Source organism: Haplochromis burtoni, unplaced genomic scaffold (genome assembly GCF_018398535.1).
Source record: "Haplochromis burtoni strain Fernald_Lab_line unplaced genomic scaffold, NCSU_Asbu1 Contig_12, whole genome shotgun sequence".
In the NCBI taxonomy this organism is placed as follows: Eukaryota; Metazoa; Chordata; class Actinopteri; order Cichliformes; family Cichlidae; genus Haplochromis; species Haplochromis burtoni.
Genome location: NW_024582373.1, coordinates 4,101,775 through 4,121,830, shown reverse-complemented (window position 1 = coordinate 4,121,830; position 20,056 = coordinate 4,101,775). Strand labels below are relative to the sequence as shown.

At 38.8% G+C, this 20,056-nt stretch overlaps 3 protein-coding genes across 5 annotated transcripts; 2 read left to right on the top strand and 1 right to left on the bottom strand.

Moving 5' to 3' along the window:
* Nucleotides 1-79: 79 nt before the first annotated feature.
* On the top strand, nucleotides 80-8,839 carry LOC102291785 (E3 SUMO-protein ligase ZNF451). 3 transcript variants are annotated; one of them, XR_006053278.1, is made up of 10 exons: nucleotides 81-531; nucleotides 915-1,062; nucleotides 1,170-1,296; nucleotides 1,384-1,543; nucleotides 1,729-1,867; nucleotides 2,005-3,521; nucleotides 3,591-3,659; nucleotides 4,924-4,989; nucleotides 7,870-7,975; nucleotides 8,054-8,839. XR_006053278.1 is itself a non-coding variant. In XM_005915510.2 (9 exons), exons 1-9 carry the CDS (start codon nucleotides 513-515, stop codon nucleotides 7,908-7,910), a joined length of 2,286 nt encoding a protein of 761 aa, XP_005915572.1. In that variant the 5' UTR covers nucleotides 81-512; the 3' UTR covers nucleotides 7,911-8,011. The 3 variants fall into 3 exon arrangements, 1 of the variants encoding a protein (XP_005915572.1); XR_006053279.1 differs by lacking the exons at nucleotides 7,870-7,975; nucleotides 8,054-8,839 and adding an exon at nucleotides 3,996-4,117 and having other exon boundaries at nucleotides 80-531; nucleotides 4,924-4,984; XM_005915510.2 differs by lacking the exon at nucleotides 8,054-8,839 and having other exon boundaries at nucleotides 7,870-8,011.
* A 490-nt stretch (nucleotides 8,840-9,329) lies between these two features.
* bag2 (BCL2 associated athanogene 2) lies at nucleotides 9,330-13,368 on the top strand. Its single transcript, XM_005915509.3, has 3 exons — nucleotides 9,330-9,789; nucleotides 10,073-10,182; nucleotides 11,435-13,368. Exons 1-3 carry the CDS (start codon nucleotides 9,668-9,670, stop codon nucleotides 11,827-11,829), a joined length of 627 nt encoding a protein of 208 aa, XP_005915571.1. The 5' UTR covers nucleotides 9,330-9,667; the 3' UTR covers nucleotides 11,830-13,368.
* A 685-nt stretch (nucleotides 13,369-14,053) lies between these two features.
* On the bottom strand, nucleotides 14,054-20,030 carry rab23 (RAB23, member RAS oncogene family). The gene is made up of 7 exons (XM_005915508.3): nucleotides 19,667-20,030; nucleotides 17,101-17,334; nucleotides 16,108-16,193; nucleotides 15,690-15,846; nucleotides 15,479-15,561; nucleotides 15,287-15,379; nucleotides 14,054-15,186 (listed from the first exon to the last, which is right to left on the bottom strand). The coding sequence occupies exons 2-7, from the start codon at nucleotides 17,253-17,255 to the stop codon at nucleotides 15,053-15,055; spliced, it is 708 nt and encodes a 235-aa protein (XP_005915570.1). The 5' UTR covers nucleotides 17,256-17,334; nucleotides 19,667-20,030; the 3' UTR covers nucleotides 14,054-15,052.
* Between the last annotated feature and the right edge of the window lie 26 nt (nucleotides 20,031-20,056).

Genomic DNA, 20,056 nt, shown 5'->3' with positions numbered 1-20,056 from the left:
TGTACCTTTTTTTTTTTTTTTTTTATGCACAGCAGGAAAGTAGAAGATGCATTGCCTTATGCTTTATGTGAACTGCTGTAAAATAAATTTTACTATGAATTTTAAATTGCTAACACATACATGTGCTCATTAACATATTCACAAAGAACATGAAATTTAAACTCAACTTTAGATCCTCACCAAGATTTTACTGGGTTAGTGTATGGGTAGATTAAGCCCAACTTTATGAGCAGCAGTGCCCCCCTGTGGGCACAAAGAATGGGGAAGGTAGTCTATTCATAACATGCAACATTACTTGGAGAACCAACATTAAAAAGTTGGCTGGTTTTCACTGATATGTTGTTTTGTTTGTTTGTTTTGTTTTGTGTTTTCTATGTGAGGCAAATATCTTACGTGTTACGTCTTTGTCCCTTTTTCAGGAGAAGCAGATCCTACAAAAAGCTCATGGACAACAGGAGCTGGCTGTTGGCGCTGTAAATGGGATTAATCAGGAAGCCAAACGTTGTGTAGACATGTGGTTAAAGATGCCAGGTAATTATTGATCGGGATTAGAAATCTGTTGTAGTTGTTTTACTCAAATAAGTAGAACGACTTTTAAAACATTTTCCTGTCACGTAGTTGCTGTTTGTTTTTGTCTTTTTGGTTTGTTTTTTACATTTCTATCAGTATGCTAATTGCCTCTGCCAAGGAGGTCATGTTTTTGGTAGTGTTTGCATGTGTACATGTTATTCTGTCTATCTGTAAACACAATGGCTTGAAATGTTTTGAATGAATTCTAAACAAACCTTCTAGTGGTGTAGAGTGGCTTGCATCCACCGGGGTCAAATCAATGATTTATTGGTGCAATTTTCTGTTATAGTTGTCAGTGGAGTGGCTTGTGGGACTTAACATACTGCAATATTGTGTTTATCTAGGTCTTAAACCTGGAGCGATCAGTGCTGGTTCCGAGGGAAGACAAAGAGCTTCTTTCCACAGAACTATCTCAACTAGGCATACTTGTCCAGTAATTAACTGTGGTCGAGTTTATGATAATGCTTCCCTCCTTGATGGACACTTGAAAAGGTAATAATTCTTCATTCGTGAGTGTCTTGGTGTAGCGGCTTAACTGTTTTCCTCACAAAAAATGGTTGTCTCTTGCACATGTATTGAGTAAAAGCTCTTGTATGCAGGTTTGATCACTCCCCATGTGACCCGACTATCAATCTTAAAGGAAGTCCATCAGAGTTTTTTGCCTGTGTTGCATGTGGAAAGAATTTTCAGGCCAAAGAATCCTGGAGGAACCACGTTAAGTCGAAGGTCTGTGCACTTTTCTGACTGTGCAATTAGAAGTTGCAGCCTGAATCCCTGCATGGTGTAATAATTCAGAACTGTTTTGGTTACTAGGTGTCCTCATCTAATGCCGATGGTCATAGCATCAACCAGATGTATCAGCGAATTGTGTGTTTTGCATGTCCTGCCTGCTACAACCTCTTCAACCTCAGAGACGAGTGTCTCCAGCACATGTCAGCCGAAAGCCACTTCAAAGACTCACTCGCCTTAAGAGGTCATTTTTTTTCTTTTCTTTTCTTTTTTTTCCTCTAATAAATAAAATCATTACTTAAAAACAGCATTTTATATTTACTCAGGTTACTTTTGTTTGTGTGGTTCTAGAAGATCTTAGATACTGGAAAGTAGCTAAATGAGCCAATTTGCATTTTATTTTACATTTGATTTTAAAAAAACCCACAGGAAGTCCGCTGCCAGTCCCTGTCCCTCAACATGTCAAGAATCGTCTCATCGCCTTGTGCAAAGATGTAGTGTTCAGTGTCCGCTGCTCTTTGTGTCATAACGTACTGATCTCCCATCAAGCAGCTCAAGCTCACTTTAAGTATGTTTTGTTTTTGTTTTGTTTTTTTACAACATTTGAATGTAGTGAAACCTCTTTATATATATTTCACTGATTGTATTCAGATCCTTTATGAAACTCATTTTTATGGCCCTTGTCCCTCATTTTCCTCTTTTTAGTGTGTACTGCAGACAGGGCTGTGCTGTGGCCAAAGCTGACAAGACGATAGTGCAGGTCATGAATCAGCTGCAAGTGCGAGGACAGTGTTCTGTCTGCTGTGAAATCTTCCTCAGCCAAGCTGAAATTGAGAGACACAGGGGGTCGATGCAGCATGAAGTTGAACTCAACCAAACAATGGCAAAAGCACTTCTTCAGCACTGCAGGTTTAGTGAAATTCAACACTTGAAGAGAGCTAGAGACTCAACAGACACAGAGGAGACCACTGGCCTTGCAACACCTCTCAAAAGAAACAGGAAGAGCGACGACCATGACAGATTTCCAGCTAAACAGCAGAGCTCGGGGACAAGTGTGACTGTCACCAGTAGCGGGAGCGTAACAGCTTGGTGTTGCGAGTGTGGTCTTCAGTTCTCAGACGAGGCTGGAGCCAGTAAGCACCTTCTGGCTGTGAACCAAATTTTCCATCAGTGTGGCGTGTGTGGCAAACATATGGGGGAGTCTTCCATTGCACGTCTGCATATGAGTCGCTTTCACGGGGGCGCTCATCTCTCCAACTTCCTCTTCTACTGCCGCAAGTGCAAAGTGGAAATGCCTCGGTACGAAGACATCCTGTCACACGTGTCCGGAGCTCACAGCGGACACACGTATTTCAGTGAACAAGAAGTGCCTGAGCAGCTTCCCATAATCGTTGATGTCAAGCCATCCACTAGCAGTGACGTCACATTTCACTCCTCGTCTGTGGCCAAAGTCCAGCTGAGCACAGAGGTGTCTTCATCAAAAGTAGAGCAGTCTTGGATGTGCAGGATGTGCGAGGATGTCTTTGACTCGGAGGCTGCCGTCCGTAAACACTGCAGCGATGTTAGTAGTCACAGCTTTCAGAGATTCGTCTGCGGACACTGTCCACAGAAGTTCTTCAAAGAGTCCACCGTACGGAGACACTGTATGAATGAGCATGATGGGCTTGTAAAAACTTCCTATTTCTGCGGCCTCTGCGACAGCATGGAGTTTGGATCTGAGGAGGAGTTTTTTGAGCACTACAAGAATCTTCACAGTAAGGACTACTACTGCATGGATGAGGTTGAAGTTGTTCAGCCAGATGCCGCTGATGCTGCCGCTGCCGCTGAGAGGACCAGTCAGTTTACATGCCCGTGCATGGGTTCGGAAAAAAGTAAAGAGGACATGAAAGCCACTTACACACAATGCATGAGGAATCTGGCTGCGGAAGAAAAATGCCAGTACATCTGTGTGCCTTGCGATGTATCTGTTCCATCCTATGCACAGATCAAGACTCATGTCCACACAAAACACACAGCCTTGAACCTGGACAGGAGCTTTGACATCAGATGCAAAGACTGCCAAGAGAGTTTTATGGATGTACCGAGTTTCCATAAACACTACCACTTGCAACATTGTACACTGGATCCCTGCATGAGTTCCAGGACCTGCAGGAAAAGCTCAAAAGCCGAACCTACCACTCCAATAATACCTAATGCTGCGGAGATCAAACCAGACAGCAATGGTAAATCTGTTAAACTGATTCACATTTAATGTCTTGTTTTTGGATGTTAATTTGTATTCATGTTCGCAGAGATTGACGACGAAACGCTGACATTTTTGAACATTGATCACACCAATGACGAGAGTGAAGTGCAGGAAGGTAGGCAGTAAACTATACATGTATATCACTGATATACAGATGAGGCCAGAATTATTAGTCCCCCTATGAATTTTTTTTTTTTTTTTTAAAGTGCTGTTAAACAGAGGAAAGAATTTTAATCACAGCTTTTCCAAAAATCTTAGATTTTTATTGGTTACATTATTTTTATTTTGCACACAGGAACCAAATTATTTACACAAACTACCAGATAAGTCATCCTGATGCTAATAGGTGGTGTATCCTTTTTGCTGGATAACAGCCTGCAATAGTTTTTTGTAGTTTTCAACAAGTCTCACACACATCGCCTGAGCAATCCCTGTCCATTCCTCTTTGCAGAGTCTCTCAAATGCGTTAAGATTTGATGGGCTCCTGTCATAGTCCTTGGTCTTCTGTTTACCCCACATCAAGGCAGGTCTTTGAGCAGTCCAGCCAGTAATGCTGACTTTGGTCTTCTGGAGGTAGTTCTTCACCAGGAGTAACTTATTGTTTATGTTGTCATGTTGAAAGACAAAGTGACTGCTCAGACCCAATTTTCCTGGTTTTCTTTAAAATTTTTCTCATATCTTTTTTTCCTTCAGGATTTCTTTGACTTTGACAAAGGTGTTTTTCACATGATAACTCAAACTCTTTTTGAGGTTCTTATGCTTTCTTTAAATTGGAAGATAAACCCACAGCTTTAATGATTTTAAAAGCTTTGAGCATTACAAAAATAAAGCACATCATTGCACAGTGGTGGTTTTTGCTATAGCTAAATAAAAAGGCCAGTTTTCTCAGGGAGCAAATATTATTGACCCTGGTTTTTAAAAAAAAAAAAAAAAAAAAAAAAAAAATTCTGAAACATTCTGTTATTGTGTGCAAATAGAAATAATTTATGCTTCCTAAAGAAAACTAGTGTGTTTAGTAATCCTATGTTGAAAATCCTTAGCTCTATTAAAAAAGTACTAGAGCAAGTTTGAAATGGACGAAATTTTTTAATTTATTTTATTTTAATAGGGGACTAATAATTTTGTTGTCACCTGTAACTAGAAAGAAAAGACTGGATACTAAATAAATGCTGCTTCTTTTTTCTCTTTTCGTCATGAGACCCTAACAGCTGTCTGTTTAAAGAGAATTCTTGCTTTAGCTCAACTGCTAATAATTATTTGCATAATTAATCCTATGAATGTCCTCTCAAACAAAAACACACTGATTTACTTGTCTTAAAGTATCCTCATTAATCTTGATTTTTAACAGCTTGGATAAACGACTCTGTATTCTGTTACAGTTGAATCGGATGATGAAATGAAACGCGCGCTGTCTTTGAGCGCAGAAGAAGGACAAGAGTCAGCAGGTATGTGTGTGCAGGGCTGAGGATATAGTCTCTTTCTCTTTTGAACAGTTTGTAAGTCAGTACAATACGACATATTGTATTTTTTTGTTATTGTATTCAGATAAACATCCAGTAAGTTATACAGTCGGTGATTGTTAACATTGCCCTGCACATTAAGGAATGAAAATGTCAATGGATAACATGCAGGCCTAAAAAATATTTGAACAGTTGGTTCAGTGAGGTTTATTCCCAGCCTTCTGGGAGAGTTTTTTTGTTCTTTTATTAGATAGGAACAGACAGGAAATATGGGAGATGCAGTGTGATGTGCACTCGCAGTCTGGCTGGCCAGGAATCGAACCGTGACTCACTGCTTGGAGGAATTTGAACACATTTAACAAACATCGAGATAAAGAATGTGTTTTGATCAAAAGGATGAAAGAGAAACTCGACTGTAGTTTTGTGTACTAAAATGTCAGGCTTACATTTGAGAAAGCAGGAACCTGCTGCTTAAATCGGAAAGTAATGTGATGAATTACATCTGTGTAAACAGGTTCTTCAGAAATTCATAAATTCCCTTCCTACTGGGGACAAACAGTAAAAGACGGTGACGTGAGCTCAAGCATAGGATGACACGTTCATCCGACCATCTCGATCTTCAATCCTCCATGGTTATGAAATATTTTCAGAAAGATGAAGAGAGAAGTCAGTCCTCGGAACAAAAGGCACTCAGAAAGGCCACCATCAGATTACAAAAAATGCTTAGAAACGCCACAGAGGAGTGCTTTGAGCAGGATTACAAACACAGCTCAGTTCAAAGACGAAGTGTGGGTAGAGGGGAGTGGAAACTATCCAGGGGCCCGTTCTTCGTACCTCGCTAAGTAAGTTAGCTGGATTAGATTGTTGACGATTTCGCGTGATCCTGGATCGTTCGGTTCCCCGAAGCTCATCCGGGACTTGCTGTCATAGCAACAGAGCCGTAAGCGTAAACCTGCTCGGGAGCAGGTTTACTTTATGTAAACAGGATTAGATCGCGGCCACGCAGGTATGTCCGCTTCATTTATACGAAAGCAACAGCGATATTCCACCACTGTTTCACCATAAATAAATAACATCAATGTAACTAAAGATAATGCAGCACTTGATCCTTGTATTGATGTCACACAGATACATACAGGTCATTTCCTAAAAAAGGGAAATGTACTATTAACATTCTATTACATGTATGTGATTATTACAGATGTAATTCATATTTCAGAGTAGTAATTGTAAATTACTTCGTGTAATCAAGATGAGAGACCACGGCTATAAAAGCGAAGGTGGATTTGGGAAGCCTGTCCGTATACGCGAGCAACCCATTGCGGAAGGTGCAAGATTGATAAGGAGAGTCCTCAGAATTCAGCGTATATTGCGGGATAGACAGGATCCTTTAGCTCAGCGCGACAGTGTGCTCATTGAGAGATATCGATATTCCCGTGAGGGTATTATTTACTTAACCAACTTGTTGACGAGGGGGTGCAGGACCACCACCTGTCTTTTTTTCCTCTGCCCTTTTCTTGGTTGCTGTTATGAACAAACTAACAGAGTATTACAGGCCAGTATTACCTTGCCAAGAGACGAAAAGCAATCTAAGAGATAAATATTACCATTCTGTAGAATACTCCTGTATTCCACTTTTACTTGTTCCCATGTTCTTGTGGGTCCTGTTGTGGCTCTAATGTGAAAGGGGATATAATATAACATATTATGATATAATATAATGCCATATGATATTGGACAATATAGTGTCATATGATAGATCTACCCTACCGCCTACTGGTGTTGGCCAGAGGGGCCGATGGCGCGATATGGCAGCCTGGCTACAACCGTAGCTGCCTCCACCAGTGTGTGAATGTGGGAGTGAATGAATAGTGGTATCGTAAAGCGCTTTGGGTGCCTTGGAGAGCGCTATATAAACCCAATCCATTATTATTATTATTATTAAATTACCTACGAGTTTGATTTGTCAGCAACTTTCTGCCAGCCCTCTCTCCTTGCTTTTGCAGCCTTTGCAGTGTTCTCTTGCGTTTTAATTAAACTCTGAAACTCCTGAAATCCCTCACTCATGAGTTCTTGCTCTGCTGCCGGAAAATACCGAGCACGCCCCTTCGACATTTTCGCCGACCAATCAGCGGGTTGCCGATCACTGTTTCTGCTATCGATGCGTAGCCCCTTTTACGACACCCAGTGATCGCGCATTACTTCATCCAGCTGTAGTAATCGTCAACAGCAGGTGTGTTCGGGGAACCGGATTAGCGAGCTCACGGTTAGCGCGATGATTTGATCTTGGATGTGTCATTTGATCTTGGATGTAGTAAGCGACGTACGAAGAACGGACCCCAGCTCACAGACTGGGACAGCTAGGCTTAAATTTACAAATGACACGCACAGAAAGTCTGCAGCTTTTGAAGGTGTTATTTTCAGACAAGTCCACATTTAGCATTCATGCTGATCTCTTGAATGGAGTAAGAAACTCCAATCAGTGTCCAGATTTTAGATTTCATTAAAATATGAAATCTAAAACAAAGCAGCTGCCTACTGAAAGAATATTTTTCCCAGGAGAAGATTTTAGAATGATGTCGGCACGGAGTGAGAGTCAATCTTTATGGCACCTGTGAGACGTCATGAAGAGGGGGGCGGGGAGTGTGGATGACCTAAAGGCTCTGCTGGCTCAAAGACGAAGGAAACATTTTGGGGATCACTATAAATAGATTTGGAGATATGAAAGAATAGAAATGTTAAAGTTATGACATTGTGGTCAACATAAAATGTTCTCAGTGTTGTTGAAATGATGCAGTTTGTAGTGTTTTCCATATGGCCATGCTGGTATGAATGAAGGTTTTCTCGTGTAATTTGTTTTCACAGAGTTGGAAGAAGCTCTCAAAAGAAGCCTCCTGGAGTTCTGAGAAAGCCAGTAGTGCTTTTGTAACATGCTGTTCATCGAACGTTATACTAGAATGTTTTGTACAAGGTAACGTGTTCAGAATATAATAAAGAATTAAATGTTTGTCCTGTTTCTTACTTTTTCTGCGTTTTTCATTATTTGCAGTAAGTGGACACCAAACTGAACCTTGCAGATTTGCAATTTTGTAAGCTTGATACTTGTGAGGAGCCAGAGTGTTTCGACACGTGTGCTATAGATGGCATCCACCACACTGCAAGATGCCTGAGCTGAACATGTGACCACAGTGCTGTGTCTCCAGTTGCGCTCTGTGACATACAATACACTGGAAAACAGACTCTTCGCATGGTGTCATGTGAATCCCGATCCTTCTACGCTAGAATGCTAGATTATTTTTCTTAAGGAAAAAGCTTTTGCAATATCCAGAAGTCTGCAATATAAATTCACATAATTGTTGTGCTCCAGAAATGTGTTAATTTGGTGCACACACTTAAGAGTGCACTCGAGTAAAACTCGTATACCCAGCAATTAATGTTCCCCAGGGGCCCACATTACAAACTGGGACTACCGCAGTACCAGTTTCTCATGTGGGCTCTTGGATAAAATTAACAGCTCATTCCTGCATACACTGATCTGGGTAGCCAATTCCTTTTCATGGATTAACACTGAAAATATGAATTCAGAATTATTATATTGTACTCAACTGCAATATATCCGTCAAAGTTTCCATTCCCTTGGCTGTTACAAGCCAGATATCTGATTTTGGGCAAGTTGGCTAAAGAGCAAAAGCTTTGAAGATAGTTGACTATGAGGTAAGTCTTGGGTGTTGTGCACTGACACAGTACAAGTTAATTAGCACTGGGCTCCTGGTTGTAGAATTTGGCAGCTCCAGGCTAACTGCAGTGCCAGAGGTGAAGATGCCTTTCTTGGTGAGTAAAATAAATAAATAAATATATATAATATAAATATAAATATATATATAATAAATATATAATATAAAAAAAAACATAATATATAAATTATATATATATATATATTATATTATTATATATTAATATTTATAAATATATATATATAATATATTATATATATAATATATATAATATATATTATATAATATACTATATATATATATATATATATTATATAATTCTATATATTATATATATGTAGTATATATAGGTATAATATATTGTATATATATAATAATATTATATGTATTAAGTAGATATATGTATGTATAAATATAATATTATTATATAATATATATACTTTATATTAAATATAGATATTTGTTTTATAATATATTTATATATATATATTTATATTATATATATAATATATATTTATTTTTATTTTTTTTATAGTACTTTAGTCATTGACATAAATCACTGTCAGAGTTAAAAGGTTTTTGTGGTGGATTCAGCAAAGTCTATTAACTAGTTTTGTTGAACAAAAAATAGTGACTGTTATCCTATTAATTTAAATCCTAGCTCGCTTTTCTGTGGGCCGGACGGCCGTTTCCGGGGTCCTTCAGGGGGTCCTCGGACCCTCGTTTTGAGAGCATAGTTCTGGGCTCCTCGGGAAGCTTCTATGAGGAGTGAGTGAAGGAAGTCACAGCCCATGTTTGGAAATGTTCTCCCAGGGGCGCTGCAGCAGCAGCCGGTGGAGCTACAGTCAGCTGGACAGCTCGGAGTTGACCGCACACGGGATTTGTTTTTACTCCGGAACGGATCAGCCTTGTGACGGGTGTTCATCATCATGGCTCAGGCAAAAATACAGGCGAAGATGAACGAGGCTACCTTTAGCAAGTTCAGCAGGACGCTATCCATGGCAGATCGCTCGGGGCGGCTGCTGGAAAGTTTGGACCAGCTGGAAATGAGGTAGTTAAGTAAAGGGCCTTAGCATGAGCCACCTATTCAAGCATTGTCGTTTGTGGGATATATATGACTGCTCACATTTTCTATAACAAGTTATTATAGCCTATAAAATGTGCCATAAAAGTAGCTTTAATTTCTCGGCGGTTTTCCGAGAACAGTTAATGATCACATGTTTTATAGGTGGGTTGCTTTAGGTTCGTAGCTCACAGCCTCATAATCATTACTCTCGCAGTTTAAGGATGCTTTTCAATGGACGGTTATTGTCATGCTTTGTTGTCTCCAACAGGGTGGAGTCTTTACGGGAAGCGGCATCGGCCATGGAGCAGGAAAGGGAGTGCATCCTGGAAATGATTCAATCTCTACAGAACAGTCAAGAAATGCGTAACATCTGTGCTGGTGAGGCGGCTTGCTGACTATCACAACTTGAACTCAAAAGTCACGCGCTGGTTGATGTCACTGTGAACATATAGCCTCCTAGTATCATTTTGCTGTGTTTTGAATTCCTGTATTTTCTGCTCTGATGCCACTGCAACATTGTGATCCAATGAAGACACGCTTTGAAAGTTAACTTTGCTGTTGGGTGGAGGTGGGCTCCTGAATGTCTGAGGATTTAAAGAGTTCCACCCAAGTAGTTGTTTACAGCTCATGGATGTCATTTATACATCAAGCTCTATTTTAATGAAGGCACTAAACTAGGCTGAACATGCTCATTGAAAACCACCTGCAGTCTTTATTTGATTACCCGTATTTCTTTTCTTTTTTTTTTTTTGTTTCCAAAGAAAGCGTCCACTTGCAAAGAAGTACAGTATTAGGCAGAAGTCTTGAGCCACTCCTTATTTCTTTCTACATTGACAGTAAAGTGGAAATAAGTGCAGTGATGTAGTAAAACATGCACAAATAAATGGAAATACAAAATATATGTGGCAAAACAGAATTTGGGCGACTGCCTTTTGTTCTGTTCTCTGTCAAAACGATCCCACCCTGCTTCAGTAATGTTGTGCTTTGGGCTCTGGGGAGTCCAGTCCATTACAGATAGTGTTCCATTGTGTGTTTCCTCTGTCTAGCTTTTAATCCATTAGCAATGTGTTTGGGATCATTGTCATGCTGAAAAATGAAGCCAATCAGATGCTTTCCAGATGGTACTGCATGGTGAATCAAAATCTGACGGTAGTTTTCTGTGTTCATAATTCATCAATTTTGACAAGATCCCTAACACCGCTGATACTTACTGCTGTGTCTCTTTCCTGACCTCCTCCATACATACTGGTGACAGTTTGAGGCAGAAAATTCAAATTCAGCAGACTTGATTTTCTTTCTATTTATCTGCTGTAGATTGTTTTTACACCAGCTGCTTTGTCTCTCAGAGAATTTTTTTTTAGAAAGGCTTTGCAGATCTGAAGTGTAGATGTGCAAGCCCACCCTGTTGTTTTACACTGCATAAAATAACTGTGTCCATGGCTTCTGGTAGACTGAGCACAGTCATGAACATGGAAACTTCAGATAATAAAGACAAGGGCAAGGATTTGAATTGAGATAAATCTAGCCAACATGCTACCCCTTACAAAACCTAGTTATCTGTGGTAAATGTATTTTTTCACTTAAAGTATGCATTTCATTTTATTTTTTCTCTATGTGTTGTGTCTCTTAGGAGAGAGAGAGGAGTTAACTTTAACTGCAGACCGTTTAATGGGCCGGACGCTGTCTGTGGAAATCTCTGTTGGGACAATCAGAAACCCGCAGCAGGAGGAGGCGCTACAAAAAGCCACATCCATCATAGATGAAATAGTGAAAAAGTTGCTGGACGACATGGAGGGGAGCAGGCAGAAGCTGCTGGCCCTGCACGCCGCATGTGTGACTGAAGCACCGGCCATTCCCATCGACCAGAAGTTTCAGGCCATTGTGATCGGTTGCGCTCTGGAGGACCAGAAGAACATAAAGCGGAGGCTGGAGACTCTATTGAGAAATGTTGAAAATGCTGAAAAGAACATCAAGATTATGGATCATCAAAAACTCGAGAACACAAAAGCAAACGGTAGTCAATAAGACTCATCACCAAAGCATTAAATGTGCCTTGAATGTTCGCTTTCAGAAGGCTGCTACTTGTAGCAAGAAAAGTGAGCAACAAATATCCCGTTTTACCAAATCATTGTCATTTTTACATTGATCTACTTAATATTGGTTACTTAATGTTTATACAATGTACGTGTGTGTTCACATATGCACCTAGTGCAGTAAAAGATGCTGAACAGCAATGAATTAAACAACTCTTTTTGTTTCATTGCCTCACTTTTAAATTTAGGTAGTTGATTTTGTAAGTGCACGCACTACCTCTTTGTGTGAAATCAACACAAGATATATGGATTTTATTTTGTATTTGCACATGAGTTTTATTTCAGATCACGTGTCAAAAAACGAAATAAACCTGTTGTCTTATGAGTGTCGGGCAGAGACTTCTTTAAATATACAGTGCAGCATGTGGCAAGTGCCTCTGTTTATTTAGGAATGTCCACACACGTGGTGTAGAGGATAATCTATAGGACAAATTTAAAAATCGAGACTTACAACACTTAGTTGTTTTGTGTCAAATAGAAAAACAATGTCAGCAGTGCAAAGGGCATACAATGTTTTAAGTAAGTAAAGGTTGCCTTTGTCTAGGAGCCCTACATATTATCACTTGCTCTTCCCCAGCGGATGGCATTTGAGCAAACTCATCTATTGTTTGGCATTTGGCATAAGGATATGAAATAACATAGAATATGAGGATCATGAGGTATGAGTTTCTCGTGTCAAGGTACTAAGAGCAAGGCTAAACTTCTACACCCATGTTAGTTGTTTATTAACTTGTAAAACTGCCACGGGTACAGACAACCATCTTTTATCCAAACTGTCTGCACTTCTAAAATTATCTAACCTTATTCACTCTAACTAAATGTACCCAGTTAAAATAATAACAACATTCTGGTTAAAGAAACTGTCATGAAATCATACAATGGATGCTCAAGAAATTTTTTATTTATATCAGATTGCCACCAAACACTGCCTCGCCAACAAAACAACAGACACACAGTTGTGTGGCACACTCCAGGGTGTGACACAACAAAACTGCAAGTTGTGTCGTTTTTCTCAGGCTGAAAGCCAACACAAGTTGGTTTGTCTTTCTAAAGGTGTGAATCTGCTAATGAAGTCATGTGAGAAAAAGTAAAAGTAAAATTAAGACACAAAGATTACACCTGAGTGACAGCACTTAAGTATGGTTAGTTTTAACTGCTGATTCTTTAAAATTATACGCCATCTTAATGATAAAGTGCAGTGAATCAAGTCAGTCAAAAGACAAAGTAAACACAAACTAGCACAAGCTTGAGAAAAACATTACTTACAGATCTACTGTGAAGGCAATTAAAAAAAACAAAACAGCAAAAGGGTGGATTAAAATGTGTACTCTGAAGAATGTAAACATTGACAAGGCATTGTAATGATTAAACATTCACTGATATGGGAGGGGAAAAGGCCTGCATGCATTACAGTTATGCCACTTTGCTTGTCTTCAAAACAGCAGTTTACAAAAAAAAAAAACCCTAATGGGAAACTGAAATGTGACAGAATCTTAGTACCAACGGTGTAACTGTAGAACACATTTTAAGCACCTTTTGGTATTTTCACAATAGAAAAAAAAATCTGAACACAGATCTGAAATCTTTTTTTCTTTTAAGAGTAAAGCATGCATGCACATGTATTCCCAGATGACCTATGTATTATAATTCCATTAGATAGCTACAACTGAAAATACTAAGGAAATGTTCATTCAAGACAGAAGATTTAATCTAAGACTTTTCTATATTACTAAATATTTTGTTGTGCTTGGTAAACCTGTGTAACCCAATAATGAGTTCTGAAAAACAGAAGGAAAGGTGAATACATTATACATTTCACAGATAGTTGTATTGAAAACTAAGGATTAGGACTGGGAGATTGTTTCTGGGAGTACTCTCATTTAGTTAGAAAGAAATGTAATTTTCTTGCATAATCAGGCACACGTAAGCGCTTCAATAGCAAAACATCCCCTCTTGATTGCCAACTTTTTGTAACACCTTCTGAGAGGATTCGTTTACATCCCGCCCTAAACTCCACACCACAGGTACAGTACCTACTGAGCAGTGAGCTTTCATTTTTCTTTTCACTTTCTGGCAGCTCCTTTTTTATAGTCTGGAGAAAGTTCTTCACAATCCAGGTCAAAAAAACTAATAGGAGAATTCTGTACTGTGTTTACTGTACTCTGAATATATATGTCAAAGCTATAGAAATAATAAACAAAACAATGTAAACAACTGCAATCAAAAGCATAGTATTGTATTGTAACTGACAATTGGTTGTAACTTGAGGTACTATGATTGAAATAACAGAGAATTTTTTTAGTGTAAATGGTGTTTTATGTCTAAAATAATTTGTTTAACAAGTGTAAGCAGACAGAAAAAGGACTATTTTTGTGTCATTGGTTATTGATATTTGGTTACATACCTATATCTATGAGAGCACATGTTTAACCACAGCTCAGAAAGAGAAAATTTGGCACATAAGATCAGTCAAAGCTATTGTGCTTCGTACAAAAATACTTCACGCAAAGATTTAACTCAGCGTTCAATCAGGACGAAGAATATAGTTTGAACCATTATCTGTTTAACAGTTAGAAAAATATGGAATAAAATAATCTGCTTATCTTTTATAATACATGCAAATGTATTGCACAGCTGAAATGTTAAACAGAATAACCACGTACAGAAGGAAAAGTCTCGATGGAGTGCAACTTTTGCTGTTACATACTTTGATGAGAGTCGGTATGTCAAGTTTCATTAAAACAAACAAACAAAAAAAAGAGTGAAAAAAAAAGAAAGAGCAAAAGCCTCGGCCATAAGGGGGAAAATCCATGTGCACCAACAGCTAGAACTTCAGTTGTTTTGGGCATCATTAAATTAATAACACAACATACTGTAGCTGCAGTTGTTTCTTAAGGCAACCATTAGGAGGATCCAAGTATGTACAAAGGTTAGGTTTTGTGCCCAGATCGCTGATGAATATTCGAGACCGCAATACACCTATCAACATGGGGCGAGGAAGATGAACATTAGGTTAATAAAGTAATATAGTGTAGTGTAGTGTTTCCCAGTCTATGTGAGCTTTGGTCACTAACTGTCGCTACCTCAACAGCTTACAATAACGAGCAATCTAATGTCAGAAATAACTGTCAGTCAGTAAAATGAAATGATTTTCTCTAGAGGAGGCTGCAGCTTCCAAAGGGATTTTTAGTCTTCTTGGTTCTTTGCTTGTTAGGACGCAAAGTGATGACTTCTCTGCCGTTGCTGGAGCTCTGGTTGCAGACATTACTACTTGTTGTATTAAAAACACCTTTGGAAAAAAACCCCAGAAAGAATGAGTAAAGGCTATTTAAAAGAAACAAAAACAAAACACCAGAGCTTAAATTGTGATACGGAAAAAGATTTCTTACCTATTTTATTGCTTGTTGTGTGGACCACCTCTGTCTCCTCTGCTGTTTGCTGTTTGAGTCGCTGTAGATACTTCTCAGCTAAATACTTAAAAACTAAATGAAGACAACAAGCAGAAATGTTATGACAGTAACATTAAGAAACAAGCCATTTTACTTGCATCTGATCAGTTGTTCAGATTTTCAGTAACCTACCCTCATTCACATTTAGGTCCTCTTTCACTGAAGCGCGATAAAATCTTAGCTTAAGCCTCTTAGCCAATGCTTCTGCCTCCTCACTGCAGTACAAGTGAAGGAAATACAGCACTTCTTAATTTTCTTCTAAATTAACAGGCTTATTTTCAATAAACAGTCAGCACTCTTTTCTTTAACAGTTAATTGCTTTTCTGTACCACCGAATCCTTACTTTTTTATAACAGTCTCTTCCAGGAGGTCAATTTTGTTTTGCACAAGAACTGTGGGAATATCTCCAACTTCTGCTTCCACCTTCTCCTTCCAGCTGTCAATAGCCTGAAATGAGTCCCGGTCTGTGGTGGAGAAGACAAGCACACATGCCTGCGCACCTGCAAAGTAAGATCACATACACAAACAGTTCACGTTCTCAAGCTGTTACATCTTGTAAAAAAAAAAAAAAAAGCATGTTGCACATGTTGCATAATTCATTGTCCAAGAGCAAAACCACAGATTGGATTTTAGAATAAGCCCTCTAGGAAATATATATGTATATATATACTAGTGCTTACATTTACACTGGTTGGAAGCCTAGAAATAGCCTAGAAATACGGGATAAGCAAACGTTATTTGTTGCAGAGGTGCAATCTTACCGCGGTAATAGGCCTTAGTGATGGCATCAAACTCCTCCTGCCCAGCAGTGTCCCAAAGCATTAGTCGGACATCTTCATCATTTACACTAAAACGATGAGAAAAAAAAATTGACTAGTTACATATTCATCCATCTATAATATCCTATTATATCCTACTCAGCACACTCTACTTGTTTTTCTATGTTAATAGACAATCACAAAAACTACAATTTTAAGACATTTGGAATAAAACATTTCCTTCAATAAACAAAAGTAATAATATATATATATATTTTTAAATTCTCATCAAATAACTTTCTCTTTTAATTATTATTTATAACATGGAAAAAAAATATTTTATCATGTTTTCTTCTAGGGTGGAAAATTATTTCATTTAACTCAAGAGGGCTCTTGTTCCTCCAGGAGTGTAATGACATACATTACGTACATACATACAGTACACAGTTACTAAGTAAAGTAAAATAAGTAAAAACTAGATAGGCATTCAATAGAAGAATTGAAGTAAAATAAAAAAATAAAACAAAAAAATCTGGTTAATTAACCAACATGGATGTCTTTGGACTGTCAGAGGAAACCGGAGTACCCAGAGAGAACCAACGCAGTCACAGAAAAGCCCGAGCCAGCCTGTGGATTCAAACCCAGGACCATCTTGCTGAGAGGCCACAATACTACTGCACCACTGTGCTGTGGTTAATAAAATATTAAATAATAATAATTAATGTTAATTAAATAAAAGCTAAATATAATATAACAAAGTGGCCTTTTTAAGTAAAATGTCTCAAATTTAGTAAAATTCAGTTTTTTTAAAAAGAGTAATTTCTGATTAAACCTAAAATGTGGGTACCAACAGGATTCCACATTCCAATATGTATTTAATATTGTAAAACAATTTTATACAGCTGAAGTTGTAGTTAGTTAACAGACCCTCTGTGACTTTGATTATAGACTATAACTGATAAATAATGTGGAACATCTTTCAAATGAACATCTTACAGTATCTGCCTTTCCAGGAAGTCCACTCCAATTGTCTTTTTGTAGTCTTTAGTGAAAATGCCCTTGCAGTAACGTTGGATCATACTGGACTTGCCGACAGCTCCATTGCCGACCACGACCACTTTGATGGCCACTTCCATGTCCTCCTCCAACATGGTGATGACGTCTGGCTGATTTTCTCAGTTCCACTGTGCCTGTATTGTTTCAGAGCTGTGATGGGAGCACATGTACCGGCTGAAAGTGTAAAATAAAATATTAGATACTACAAAAAAAAAAAAACACACACACAAAAAAAAGCCACACAAACACTGGACAAATGCAACTCAAATGTGATTTATATATGAATCACTCACTTCAGAGACATTGTCAGTTGAACAAATATGATGAAAACCAACTTTGTTACTCAGTTTATAAGTTACTTATAAATGCTGTTAAAGTGCGGCTGACAATCAAGCAAATTAGCAGAGGCGCAACTGACTGCTACTTCTTTTTATCCATCCATCCATCCATCCATTCGCTTCCCCTTATCCTTTTCAGGGTCGCGGGGGCGCTGGAGCCTATCCCAGCTGTCATAGGGCGAAAGGGCGAAACTCCACACAGAAAGACCCCGGCCTGATGGTGGAATTGAACTCAGGACCTTCTTGCTGTGCGGCAACAGTGCTAACCACTGTGCCACCGTGCTGCTTCTTTTTAATACTAATCAAACTTATTTTCAGTTTGATATGTCAATATACTGTTACAAATGTAGTTGTCAAAGCCTAAAAAATGTTTTACAATACATTTTTATAGCCAACAGTCACAACTCAACTTTTATAGGCTTAATAATATAATTATCATATTCGCCAGCAACACAAGCACTTCATTGCACTCTAATACATGGTGTCACATACACAATGTCTGTAATTAGCTTTTAAACTGTTATGGGTGCACATTTTACTAACTGTTGTAAAACAAATTTTCAGCTTGACTGGAGAGGTGGTTCACTATGTTTATTGTTCCATTAGTGCAGAAAACTGCACACTCCGCATAGCAACCGGGTCCCCACAGCTATATATGTGGAGTGGCTGAGTGCTATGCTAAACAACATATTGTGGGAAAGCTGTTCTCAGTGGACACTGACAGCCTACTGCGTGACTGTAGTGTTCAACAGCCTGCTTGAATTTGAGTCACAATATGTATCTGTAATTGAGCTGAATGACACATCAGTTGGTATAACATGAAGGCAAAACACAGCTGAAAATAGAATAGTATGCTCTTCTTTTAATGTAAACTCTGTAAACTATAAAGTCTTGACTTTGCATTTCTCTTTAGTTGAGCAAAGACCTCCTCTTCCTTTCAAGCAGCTAGTCCTCTCCTATTCAAGTGTAGTCGGTTCGGGATTTGTACTTTAAATATGTTTTATCATCACAGAAACTGTCAAACTGGGAGGTTAAGAAGCTGGTTATGTATTGTTTATTTATAACTACTATAAGTTCAGAGCAACGTGATTCAGATTTAGATAAATGATGATGATTCGCTTTAACAGTGTTTGAAAATGAGATCTGAATAATTGTGGTCTTAGTATCAACAACAATGTGGGGCAATCTTTTTGCACTGTGGTCATGTCTTATACCCCACATTTCTGAAATGAATTACAACTCTCCTCAGGTGATCTCAATAGGTCATGTTAGGGCAAGACCTCACAGAGGTTTCATTCTGAACCCCCACTGATGGTAATGTGAGTGACCCAAGTTGTTGTTTTTTTTTGTTTTTACATCTCGGCTCATTTGGTGACTCACATTATCAATAAGGATCACTTCCAAAAGGGTACCCCCAGGGTAAATACTTGTGACTTTCCATCATTTGTTTTTTTAAGGGAAAACGCCTCTTGAAAGAAGTCCAGCTGCCTTCTTTTTTCAAGCTCTAAAGAAGTGACTGGAAGGTGCAGTTTAACACTTCAAGACAGGTATCAGCTACAAATTTAAACACAATATTCTCCATACCTGCACAAACAACTGTCCTGAGTAAATTCTGGGCTTTCAGGTCATCATTACCATATTCATACAATACAAATGTGATAACACAGAATCTGAAATATACAGGCCAACTGCATTTTTTACATAACATGGTAGCAAGGTATGTTTTGCATTGCTATGCACATAGTACTGAATTCTGCTCAGTATGAAGCAGATAATACACCCCCCTTTGCTAGACAGTGAGTCATCTTCATAGACTCACCGTTACTTGTCCAGGCCTCAAGGCGGGGCACCACAATTTTTTGAAGCAAAGACTGAATAACACAGATCAAAACGCCATGACACGCAACTAAGCTATTCAACTCTGTCGAAGACTTTTGCTATATGTAATGCGTTCATAGTCTCTGATGGGAATTAAGTTTGAAGTCAACTTCCCACTCCTCTTCTTCACTCAAATCCCTTGCCTTGGTCAAGATAAGACCTGTTGAATTGCTGAAAGGAGGCTCCCCTTGAAGTACAGAGCAGCTCCCGAGGTAGTGCGTTAAAGCTGGGTGAAATAAACGGTGAAGAAATGATGGGAAAGCATGCCAAAGAAGCGTGCAGTTTCTTACCTGTAAAACGACGCTACAACTCATCCAATGACATTAGGCGAGCTATGCAGTCAGCTAACCCACATCCACATATCTACAGCCTCCCGCCGCTCTTCTCCGTGGCAAGAGACGCAAGAGACTCCGCTGCTAAGGGTGCCTAGCTAAGATTAGCCACTTTTCACAGAAGAAAGACAACCTTCTGCTCCGTTCGCTAACGACTTCTTCCCTGTGTAGTGCAAAAACGTTCTCTCCTAAACGAAAGATACCGTTTATTGACTGTCAACACCTGAGGTCACTCTCATGACATTTATAGAATGGATATGCATTGCTGCCTATTTCAGTGAGCTACGTTGCGCGTGAGAGCTAGCCAGGCAGGCTGTTGGCTAGCTCGCTAGTGTTTGTTGCTAAGCA